A 13,230-nucleotide genomic window follows, 5' to 3' on the forward strand; every position below is an offset into this window, starting at 1 on the left:
AATTCCGGGACGCGTTTGATTAACACATTTTTGCACTGAGACAAATTTTAATTTTATTCTTAATGTTTAAGAAAAGAAGCGATTTTGTTATGTATTAATGAAAAAATGTTACATCTATAATCCAGAAAATTCAGAGTAGAAATGTTCGAAAGCAAAACCAACTCACAAGTATTGTCAATCCGTGCTCCATGGGAAGAAATTCTGTGGATTTTCTCCGGTGTTGCTTTAGATTGAATTCAATCAAAGCGCAATTAACGCTAATCTTTATATTACCCATGAGAGTGATGCGAGACAAATGATGGCAACACTGTTGAGGGAAGGATCCAACATTTTTTCAGATTTAAAATTAAAGCTTTAAAAGAACAATATAAGGCCTTTTATTGGAAGGGGGGGGGGGGGGCGGCGGCGTGATTTCAATTTCCTAAGTGCTCAATAATAATAATAACGAGTTTAAAATGAAACATATAATTATTGAAAATAAACGAGTAAACGATAAACAAATTAAAATAAAAAGGAAATTAAAATACATGTTTGAGTTTGTAACCCTTATTTTTTAGAAAGTATAAGCGTATCACAGGTTACTAATCTTACCCCTTTTCATTGACCATGCAAGTAGTGCCACATAAAAACACTGGTTTTTTCATAAATATGTCTTCGGGTGTATACTGGGTGGAATGGGCTGATTTTAGGGCATAGATGGGAAGGAGAGTGTCTGGGGGAAAAGAATTAAAATTTCAAATATTGAGAAATATTGCCTTTGAATGCGTAGTAGGAAGGGTGTAAATAGGCCATGTTTACCTTCTTCTCAAGGGGTAAGTTAACTATGCAGGGTATGGGGTAACTCACGATGTCTTAGAGGGACTTGTACACTATAGATTCTCCTTAGATTTAAAAATATTTTAAGGCTATAATAAAAAAGAAATCGCTAAATTTCAAGATATATTTAATTAATTCTAAATAAAATTTAAATAAATTCCACATGAAAAAAGGTAGAAGAACGCGTGGTAGCAAAATAATATTGAGCATATTAAAAGAAATAAATGTTATAATTATCAATGACATCCGAGGAAAATATTTGTAAAAGTCTTTTTTTAAGATCCACCTCTACAAGATTCTGCCATAAATTGTCTCGAATCACTCTTAGGGGAATATCGGTGATTAGCGTTAATAGCACTTGTATTGAGTTCAGCTCAAAGCTAAATCGGACGGGATTTCTTGGGATGGTTAAGAAGAATTTACTTGGCTTTGAATTGTGTCTTATATAGTCAAATATCTGGATTTCAAAACCGTGTTCGCATGGATAATGCTTACAAGTGAAATGGCAAGCTGGTAAAAAAGGAGCTCTCCGTTTTTCACGAATTTCACTCAATCCGAAACATAGGAGAAAATATGCATATTTTTAAAAATCAATTCAAGAAAAAAACCTGAAAAAGGGGGGGGGGGGGCTTTTCGATCTTGTTACTGTGATGTGTACAGAGTTTAACAAATTGAACACACTCGTGAAACGTAAACTGTTTTTGTAAACAGGGCACGAGCTCTGTTATTGTTAATGTTTACGATTCGCCGGGTGTGTTCAATTGTTAAACTCTGCACACACCACTGAGCACGTACTTACAATACTGTGAGTGGGTTTTGCTTTCGAACATTTCTACACTGAATATTCTGGGTTATAGTTTTAATATTTTTCTTTAATACACAGCAAAATTGCCACTTTTCTTAAGTATTAAGAATGAAATTAAAATATGTGAAAGCGCAAGGTTGTGTCAATCCAACGCGTCCAGAAATTCGAAGTTTTAATAACTTCGATATGAAATAAGATTTTTATTATATTTTAGTATGAAATGCTATAGCAACATATAAGTCATGAAATTATACAGAAAATTTGAGAAAATATTAACTTCAAATCTGTGTCCAAGCACCTTTAAGAACTACCAAGAAATACAAGCATTTCTTGAAGATATAGAAAAAAGAACAATAACAAGATCCATCACACAGAGAATCAGCAATAAACGACACTTTCAACTAGAAGGAGAAGTATTAACTGATTAACTACCTATACAATATAATATTACGTAACGATAGATCTGTAAGAGTAACATATATCTCGAAGTATGCTGTTATTTTCCAAAAACAGGTAGGTACCATTTAATTGAAAACAACAAGTGTAAACTAAATTATTTTGCCAAAATAAAAACGAATGAGTGTGAATGCGAAAAATGATGGAAATATCACAAAGATGTATGCAAGACATGCATTGAAAAAATGTATGAAAGGTTACTGATATAAAAAAAAATCCACGAATTTTTTTTTTTTTTAAGATACATGTATGAAACAAGTGTGCAAGGCTATTGACACGGTCTACCGAGTACTACATGACAGGTAAGACATCAGTACGCTAGCCTATTGATACGGTCTACTGAGTGTTACATGACAGGTAAGAGACCAGTATGTTAGGCTATTGATACGGTCTACTGAGTGTTACATGACAGGTAAGAGACCAGTACCCTAGGCTATTGATACTGTCTACTGTGTACTACAATGTATATGACAGATAAGACACCAGTACGCTAGGCTATTGATAGGCTATTGGCTAGGCTATTGATACGGTCTACTGAGTACTATACAACAGGTAGGAGACCAGTGCCTTGGGCTATTGATACGGTCTACGGAGTACTACATGCCAGGTATGTAACCAGTACGCTGTACTATTGATACGGTAGACTGAGTACTACATGACAGGTATGAAACCAGTACGCTAGGCTATTGATACGGTCTACTGAGTGTTACATGACAGGTATGTAACCAGTACGCTAGGCTATTGATACGGTCTACTGAGTGTTACATGACAGGTATGAAACCAGTACGCTAGGCTATTGATACGGTCTACTGAGTGTTACATGACAGGTATGTAACCAGTACGCTAGGCTATTGATACAGTCTACTGAATACTATACAACAGGTAAGAGACCAGTACCTTGGTCTATTGATACGGTCTACTGAGTACGCTACAGATACACCTGGGCCCCCTTTCCCAAAAGAGATTATTTCTTCACGTAATAATATGAATGGATAACATTTACATTTTTAGTGTTACACTTTTTAAGAATGATCATAATCCTGTCATAATACAACTGTAGCATCATTTTAATGATTAACAGCATCAAATATATTTTTTTAAAAATGAAATTGACAATTTTACTACATGGAATATATATATAAGCGCTAACGTTTTACATCTTGTGTTGTCGTTTTTTCTTCTTTTTTTTTTAAATATATATATATATATATATATATATATATATATATATATATATATATATATATATATATATATATATATATATATATATATATATATGCTACACTGTACATCTGTTGTGTTGTTCATAAATAAGATAATCCACATTCATCTAAAATATTTTTAACATAGCTGGCCCAAGGCAAATTATGTCTTGGTGCCAGTGCATACATTTTTGTAGCAAATTTATCCATCGTTTGAGAAAAATGAAGTTTTGCCCAAAAAGTAATCATTCTCACCTGAATATTGAATATTAACGATAAGTGAGAATCGATCAAGTTCCCCATATACCATGAAGTTTGGCGTTTTAGTGTTCAAACCTGGGATATATTTACAATATTTTAAGTGAAGTTTTCAATTAAAGTATTTTTTTGTAAATCCCCATACTTCTCATCCATATAATGAAAATGGTTGAACAATTCTGTCAAACATATCTATCTGAAAATCCATAGAAAGATTACGTTGTTTACATTTTAATTTGATATCACCCCATTCATAGGTTTAACAGATTTATTGTATTGTTCTTTTATATTTTGATTAAAAGACCCTGATTTTGAAAAATATAATCCTAAGTATTTATAACTGTCAACGACCTCTAGACTTAAACCATTATGCAAAGAGTATCACATATAACAGGTCTGGACGATTGATAAATATGGAAGTCAAGAACGATAACTGTGAAGTGAAGTCAAGAACGATAACTGTGAATTGCTATAAATACACAGAATAAACAAGGTGTTAACATGAGAAAATAAATAAAGTTTTTTAGAACAAACTTTTTGTAAACTTTATGCACATTTAGGAATAATATAGTATATTTGACAATTCTACCGTGAACAAACACGGCTTGAAAGCTTAATATAAATTCTAAGTGGGGTTAAATATCTGTCACTACGAGGTAACAATTCCAAAAGTTTAACTTGTGTTAAGCAATTTGATATAAATACGGCAGATTTTCAGTTTTTAGAGCCTGGCATGAAAAAGTTTTTTTGGGAATATAACAGTCTTAATTATTTCCCGAGTGTTTATTACAAAATCGTCCAATGCATGCAGTTTCTGATATGCGAGGTACATGTAAGATATGGTGATAAAAAGCATTCATGAACATTCCCTTTTCTCCATGTTTTTCATCTTTCCTGATGTCCATTTAAAGTGTATATAACATGGTATTCGGCGCTCATGAAACCCGTATTTTAAAACTACATGTAGTCTATACGATGAATACTTGTGTGCAGTAGAGCTATACACATGGAAACTACGCGTTATTGATGAAAATCGGACGGCTAAGCAAAAATATTTATATTAATCAACATAATGTTATATTTGTACTTGATAATAGCTTGTCGGTGGGATCTATTCCTCAGTAAACGATCGCATAGTTACATGTAATATAGAATTTACAAGGAAACACAGTCAAAACCACATACAACACATGCATTACTTTTTTTTCCGAGATGAAAATGTCAGGTTTGTTCACGGTAAATATGTGGGAAATACTATATTCTTCCAAACTTTTCATCTTACTTCTAAAGATTTTTTGTCAAAAAAATCTTTTTGAGGGAAAAAACAAAACAAAAGCACGTATTCTCTTTTTGTTCCTTTGAAATATGTTTTGGGCTGTGTAAAAATGCTATTATCTGATTTGGCAGAAAAATATTTACGTGTATATGATGTATATTTATAGCAACTATCACTTATCGTTCTTGACTTCCATATTTGGAAATCGTCCAGACCTGTATAAGGATGATTATCCGGACGGAAGGGTCATGAGACAACCTTAGGTCATTAACAATCTCTGTGCCAAGTATGATCTTCGAAAGATTCTCCATTACAAAGTTCCAGCCAGGAAAAGAATTTTATACGTGTCTGTCAATGACCTTGAACTTGCCGAAATGAGCTTGGGTCAAGATCATGGCAAATCCGAAGGACATTAGCAATCTTTGTACCACGTATGAGCTTCAAGTGATTCTCCATTACAAAGTTATAGTCCGGATAAGAATTTTATACTTTTTCTGCCAGTGATCTTGAACTTGCCGAAATGACCTTGGACCAAGGTCAAGACACACACTTGATCATAAGCAATCTTTATACTTAGTATGCGCTTCCAGTAATTTTCCACTACATAGTCAAAGTTTTAACATGGAGAACAATTTTATTCTTTTTCAACCAAAGACCTTGAAATTACCAGAATGGTCAGAACGTACCAGACCTCGGGTCAAGGTCGTGACACACCATGGGGTGATAAACAATCTCTGTACCAAGCATGAACTTTCAGTGTTACTCCATAACAAAGTTAAGGCCCAGAGAAGTTCCAAGGACAGACGGATGGACGGACGGACAGATGGGCAGGCGGACAAGATGACTCCTACATATACTTCCCCTTAACTTTGTTTGCAGGGGGTATATAAAAAGGTCCTATCTTGAAAACTGTAGGAGATATCCAGACAAATAAGTTGCCCTGTATATGCAATATTTGGCAAAAAATGAGTTCAAAAGCTGGTATTTTTCTCATAAATTATATCAAAAAATTAAAATCAATTAATATGCACATCTCTATATATGTACAATTGATCTGCAAAACAAAAATGTTCCTACTTGAAAACTGTAGGAGGAGTTATCCGGACAAATGGGGTACCCTATATGCGATATTTGGCAAAAAATGACTAAGTTCAAAAGCTGGTATTTTTCTCAAAAATTATCAATAACTAAAATCCAAGTCATATGCATATCTCTGATAAACGGTGGCTACTATAGGACATATGCTTGAGATATTTTTGTTTTAATTCGTTCCCATGAAATAAAAATTCGTTCCCACGAAAAAAAAATTGTCTGATATGTGTACAATTGATGTACAAAACAAAACTTTCACTTTTACTGTATGCTGATATTACAGGTTTACTGTATGCTGATATAAACAGTTCCTATCTTGAAAACTCGTCTGTAGGAATAGTTTTCCGGACAAATAGGGTACTCAGCCCGCCTGCCCGCCATTTTCACCATTTCAACAACTGGAGACTGTCACGGTAGCTCAGTCGGTAGAGCGCTACCGATCGGTAGACACGATCGGAAGGTCTTGTGTTCTAATCACGGCTACGACTGACCTAAGTCGATAAAAATTAGGTAGCAATTGTTCCTTCACAAAGCGCTCGGCACTTTGAAGTGAAAGTTGCAAGTCTTTCGGATGAGACCTTAAAAACCGAGGCCCCGTGTCACGGTAGTCGTTGGCACGATAAAGAACCCTCACTGCTCAATGGCCCTGAGTGTGCCGAATAAAGGTCTAAATTTGAAGCCCTTCACCGGTATTTGGTGAGTCTTTATATGAGTGAAAAATTCTCGAACGGAACGAATCAATAAATCAATCAATAGCCGGATTTTTCCTTCGAAAACCCCGGTTAAAAACTACAAACAATACAAATATGAGAACAGGGCATCAACATGGACCCCTGGAAATTCCAGAGGTGGGATCAGGTGCCTAGGAGGAGTTAGCACCCCACCCCCTTTTGACCGGTCACACCCGCCGTGATCAATAGATCAAGTAGACGGAACTTAAGTACAAAAAACAAAGGCTTAACAATTGGTGTGAAACAAGTTAGCCAAAATACGAGCCAGTGAAAGGTTATATTTGAGTTTTTTTAGCTATCTGTATTAAACTATGATTTTAAATCAATGAACATGATGAAACATACGATGAAGTTCAGATCAATAATGCAATTATTTTACGTAAACTATTAAACTATTGTTTTATACGATTATTTATAATGACATAAGAATAAACAATAAAATGTCCTTTTTTTTAAAATGATCGTTGGATTTATTTTTTCTATCATAAAATTTCGCTTGGGCCGAGGTGTCTTTTATTTGGGCCGACGTGTCAATAATCTTGGGCCGACCTGTCAGGGCCGAGGTGTCGTTGGGCCGAGATGTCTGTCTACCATTTGCTAACAAGGTCATTATATCATATATATATAGAGAGAGAGAAAGCACAAAGAAATTCACTTTTTATTGGACTTTTGCGAGAGTCTCCCGCGTGGCGTAGTGGTTAGAGCGTCTGCTCTAGAGTCGCGAAGTAAAGAGTTGATCCTTACGTCGCGGGTTCGAATCCCACTGTGGGACGTGGAGACCGGTCCTTCGGATGACACCGTATAAACCCAGGTCCCGTGTCGCAGTAGGTGCTAGCACGATAAAGATCCCTCACTGCTCAATGGCCGTAAGTGCCGAGTATATGACAAAATTTGCAGCTCTCCAACGGCAAGTGGTGGCGTCTCCATATGAGTGAAAAATTCTCGAGAGGGACGTTAAGCAACAAACAAACAAAAAAATTTTGCGAGAAGCACTGACTTTTACAGTCGACGGCTAACTTTTACACCTGGACGATATATGGGAGCTCTTTTGCAATATAAATATTTAGATTAAAAGTTAAATAAAAGGTTATTATGGGGCCATTACAAAGCGCATATAAAGTTTTCCAGGAAGGGAATGGCAACCTCCCTATCCGCAACTATCTCCCTTCCAACCTTAACCAATCCCTGCCTAATTTTCCTTCCGGAATGTTTTTTTCTTCCTTATTTGATTCCTTAAGAAAATGAGATTGAAAGTAGATACTATTTTTCACGAATTAAGTATTTTAAGTTAAGTTATTCTGCCTCACATCGTATCTTACTTACTTACTTAGTCCTCTTCGTGCTTTGAGCACATAAGGCCTGCACCGAGGACCTCCATCTGTGTCTGTCCGCTGACATCTGCTGTACCTTGCCCCAAGTCCATCCCTGTTCTTTCATTTCTTTTTCTACTGACCGCCGCCATGTCTCCTTTGGTCGCCCTCTGTTTCGTTTCCCTGGTGGAGTCCATCTTAAGGCTACCCTCGGTATATCTGATGTTTCCATTCTCAAGACATGGCCAATCCATTTCCATCGTTTCTCTTTGATCTGGTCAGATATGGCAGCTGTTTGTGTTCTTTCATACAGCTCCTCATTACTGATCTTGTTTGGCCAGAATATCTTTAGTATTCTACGGAGACATCTTGTCTGGAAGGTGTCTAGTTTTTGAGTGATGTTGTTTGTCACCTTCCAGGACTCAGATCCATATAGGAGGACTCCAATGACATTTGTTTTAAATATCTTTATTTTTGTTTTGGTTCTGATAGTTGAAGATTTCCAGATGTTCCGCAAGTTGGCAAAGGTGGTACGGGCTTTTGCAATTCTATTTTCAACATTCAAGGTGGAATCTCCATTGGCTGTGATCTTGCTGCCAAGGTATATCAAATTGTCTACTTCTTCTATTCTGTTGTTGTTTGCTGTAACTTCCCTTTCTATCTTTGTATTTATCTTCATTAGCTTTGTTTTGTTTACATTTATATTAAGTCCGATTTGTCCGCTATACTTGACCAGGTCATCAGTTTTGCTTTGGATATCCTTATATCGCTGTGCTAGTAAAGCGATATCATCTGCAAAGTCAAGATCTTCTAGTGACTGTCGAAATGTCCAGGATATTCCTCTATTGGCCGGACTGGTAGTGATTTTCATAAGCCAGTCTATGCAGAAAGTAAAGAGCAATGGTGAAAGCAGACGTCCCTGTCGTACCCCCGTTTGGATTGGGAAGCTGTTTGTTAGTTCTGTACCGCAGATCACCTTTGCCTGGAAGTCCTTGTATAGCATCTGAATGATGGAGATGATCTTGTTAGGGATGCCATAATGTCTAAGGATCTTCCATAAAGCAGGACGATGTATACTGTCAAGTGCTTTGGCAAAGTCGATGAAATTGGCATACAGCGTTGCGTTCCATTCATTGCTCTGTTCTAAAATTTGCCTCAAGGAAAATATCTGGTCTGTGCATGATTTTCCTTTTCTGAATCCAGCTTGTTCTTTACGAAGGTATGGGTCTACCACTGAGGCCATTCTGTTTAAGATGACTCTGCTTAAGACTTTGCTGGTAACTGACAACATAATTCCTCTCCAATTATTTGTGTCTGCTAAGTCACCTTTCTTGGGCAGCTTCACTATGAGACCAACCTTCCAATCATTTGGTGCTGTTTCTGTCTGCCAAATAGTTTGCAGGATATCTGTGAGAAGTCTGGGTGTTAAAACTTCCTCGGCTTTTAACATTTCTGCATGTACCTGATCGATGCCTGGGGCTTTCCCATTCTTAAGAAGTTTGATGGCCTGTTTTACTTCCTCTATTGTTGGTACGTTGGTATCGATGTCCAAAGTGTCTAAACGTTCACTTATTTCAGCTTGTTCTGTTGATGGACATTCCTGGTTTAATACTGTTTCAAAGTGATTTTTCCAACAGGTAAGCTCTTCTTCTATACTGGAGGCCAATTCTCCATCTTGTTTTCGCTTTGGTGTATCTGTGCTTTTGAATCCTCCACTAAGAGTTTTTGTGATGCGATATAAGGTCCCCATGTCTTGTTTTGAGGCAGCATCTTCTGCATCTTGTGCAAGCTTGGCAACATAATCCCTCTTGTCCCTTCTTGCACTTTTCTTAACTTCTTTATCTTGTATTGAGTATGTTTCTTTTAGCTGGTCTTTTGACCTCGTATCTTGTATACCGGTAAATCATGTTAGCACTACTAATACCATACCTATACCACTAATAAAGTTTCATTATCTATGATCAATTCTGTACCCCCATACATAACACAGGTTTGGCCAAAGTAAGCCGTCAACTGTAAAAGTCGGCGCTTCTCGCAAAAGTCCATTAGGATACCCACTTCCGACCCAATCTGGGGTTAAACTCTCGACCTACGGAATTTGTCTCCAACAGCGTGCTAGACCCCTTGGCCATCTAGGCAAGTCAATAAAACTTGCTTTCGATGCCGATGGAATTCTCACGGCGCTGTCCTGCACTACACGGTCATTGAGAATGGAAGTGAGATACAGTTATTTGGACATCAGTTTTATTAGAGGATCGTTACCGATAAATATTGTACATAATGAACTATTTTTTTTATTTATAAAGCACATTTTTACAACAACTCTTAAACTAAATGAAGAAATATTAATATGGAAAGCACAAAGAAGTTCACTTTTTATTAGGATACCCACTTAAACTTTTCAAGACTGAACTGATTTCTGCTTTTTCTTAGCCAAAGTGATGTGGCCCCTTGGCCTCTTGGTTTTTGTTTCCGGAGGCTGGGGAGCTTAGTCCCCCCCCCCCCCTTTTTTTTGCAAAGATAAACATTATATAGGCAATGAAAATTTTGGGTTTGTGTGTGTGCTCGACGTAGAAACTTTTTAGCTCTCCTGAGCTGAAAGCTCAAGTGAGCTTTTCTAATCACCCGTTGTCCGTCCAGCTGTCCGTCTGTAAACTTTTCACATTTTCAACTTCTCAAGAACCACTGGGCCAATTTTAACCAAACTTGGTACAAAGCATTCTTAAGTAAAGGGGGGGTTTAAATTGTTAAAATGAAGAATCAACGAAGCCCCCTTCCAAGGGAAGATAATCAAGAAAAGACAAAAAAGGGTGTGGCCATCAAAAAAATCCTCTTCTTAAGAATCACTGGGTCAGAAAAGCTGAAACTTATGTGGAAACATCCCGGGGTAGTGTATAGATTCTAAATTGTTCAAATCATGACCCCCGGGGGTAGGGCGGGCCACAATAGGGAATCCAAGTTTAAAGATTTTTTTTACGTATTTCAATGTAAAACTTGGATTCCCTATTGTGGCCCCGCCCTATCCCGGGGAATCATGATTTGAACAATTTAGAATCTACACTACTTCAAGATGCTTTCATATAAGTTTCAGCTTTTCTTGCCCAATGGTTCTTGAGAAGATTTTAAAAGATTTTTCCTATATATTTCAATGTTAAAATTGGATTCCCTTTTGTGGCCCCGCTCAACCCCCGGGGGTCATGATTTGAACAATTTAGAATCTACACTACTTCAGGATGATTACATATAATTTTCAGCGTTTCTGGCCCAGTGGTTCTTGAGAAGAAGATTTTTAAAGATTTTCTCTACATATTTCAATGTAAAAAATCTTCTCAAGAACCACTGGGCCAGAAAAGCTGAAACTTATATGGAAGCATTCTGGGGTAGTGTAGATTCTAAATTGTTCATATCAATACCCCCGGGGGTAGGGCGGGGCCTCAAAGGGGAATCCAATTTTAACATCGAAATATATATATCAACATATAATATATATATTGATAATATCAACAACGCTCAACTTTTGCCCTGCTGTTTTTCACCTGATTTCCCTCTTGTAAAACCTAATGTGGCCCCGCCCTACCCACTGGAGTCATGATTTGAATAATTTAGAATCAGTACTACCCCAGGATGCTTCCACTTAAGTTTCAGCTTTTCTGGCCCAGTGGTTCTTGAGAAGATTTTAATGATATTTACCGAATTAGATGTCGATTACAATCATAAGCCAGGAGAAGCCCAAAAATAATTTTCGGATAACCAGCACGAACACGCATCGTCCATTCCACGCAGGAACCCGTGACAAGAAAGAAGTCAGGTGTAATGAATGCAATGTGAAGGGTATACCCCAGTGACTTTGAATATGCGTCGGGATCGATGTACCAAGAAAAATATTTAGAATTTCCTCGGTCAAAATGTATGCACACAAGCGAATAAAAGCGTCATTTTGCGAAGTGTCTTATCCTGCTGATCGACATCCATTGCATGTGAGACTCTGCAGACCACATGCACTTCAACTTGGGATTTCAAATGACAAACACGTTTCTTATTTATCCATTGTTGCCAAAAGGAAGCATCAGGAAGAGACATCACTGCATTCCGCCTCCCCTGCGTCAACTCCCATTCTGGGGGATAAATACCCATTCTCTCCCTCAGCTTCATATACACAAGACCAGTTAGACAACTTCACAGACCCAATTTCAGAATATGTCGACGTTACGGCATTCTGTTGGATCATTGATGAGCAATGTGACATTGACGAAGACACTGACGAAATTCAAGTGGAGTGTTCAGATGAATTTGTCTCTCACTATCAACTTGATGAAGAGCAAGATGTTTACGTGCGATGCCTTCATTTGTTTCCCATTCAAAAAGTTGTTATTGGTGTCACAGACTATGTGACCTTTAAATGGTTGCAGAAGATAGATTTCAGTGCTGCAATGGTCAATGAAGTCTGCAAACATGCCGTTTTGTTGAAAGTCAATGACATATTTCTTGCACCTTACCCTGAGCTATTCTTTCATGATGATAAATTTAGTCCAGCTATGTATTATCACATGCACATTCTAGAATGTTGCCCTTTACGTCAGGGCATACTCTCTGTCGACACGGAGCTAGTTTTGTCTTACATCGGGGATAAAGAGCCAGCTAGCCCTGACTCTGACTTTGTGCTTCAAAGTCCAACAAAGGCTGTAAAAACCTTAGAACACTTTCTCATGTCTGACTTCTGCCAGCCCTTAAAACCAACATCACTAGACCTGAATGCAAAGACCATAGGAGTAAAGAAAAGTTCTTACAGCTCAAAAATAAAAAACAATTTGTATGGTTTTGAAATTGTACAGCAACATGTTTTATGGAGAAAACTTTTGTGCAAGGTGCAAAAGAAAACTACTTTTGATCCAATGTATATTATAGGAGTGTCCAAAATCAACATGCTACAAAGTGGTTTCTTTGAAGAGACTTTGGTAAAAGTTTCTTTAGAAATGTCAAACTCCACAGTCGTATCATACAGACTAGCACTTGTCAAATGTCTCTCTGACCGAGTGGCTCCATTATCTAGTGTGAATAAAGTGTATGTGTCTCCATTATTGATATTCAATCTGCAGAACTCTTGTGGAATGGTTTCAAAGAAAGTGCCATGCAACCTTAAGATAGAGGTATATAAACACATATTTATATGATCATATTTGTAGCATGTTGTTTTACAATGCAAAATTCATTGCATTTCATAAACTTATGGCACAGAATTTAATATATTGTTATCTGAAAGAACTGGAAAGAAATTAAACCT

General features: G+C 37.1%; 1 protein-coding gene across 2 annotated transcripts in view; it reads left to right on the plus strand.

Annotated features, from left to right (window-relative positions):
• The first annotated feature begins 11,817 nt into the window (after positions 1-11,817).
• The window catches only part of LOC133182105 (peroxisomal ATPase PEX6-like), a 35,370-nt gene continuing 33,957 nt past the window's right edge, over positions 11,818-13,230 (plus strand). For both annotated transcript variants that reach the window (XM_061316833.1, XM_061316834.1), the window contains exon 1: positions 11,818-13,096. In XM_061316833.1, the coding sequence (XP_061172817.1) occupies positions 11,855-13,096 (1,242 nt within the window). In that variant the 5' untranslated portion in view covers positions 11,818-11,854. The remainder of the gene's footprint in view (positions 13,097-13,230) is intronic.

This window comes from Saccostrea echinata, unplaced genomic scaffold, assembly GCF_033153115.1.
Source record: "Saccostrea echinata isolate AGI-Se365-2 ecotype Australia unplaced genomic scaffold, CSIRO_AGI_Sech_v1 ptg000009l, whole genome shotgun sequence".
In the NCBI taxonomy this organism is placed as follows: domain Eukaryota; kingdom Metazoa; phylum Mollusca; class Bivalvia; order Ostreida; family Ostreidae; genus Saccostrea; species Saccostrea echinata.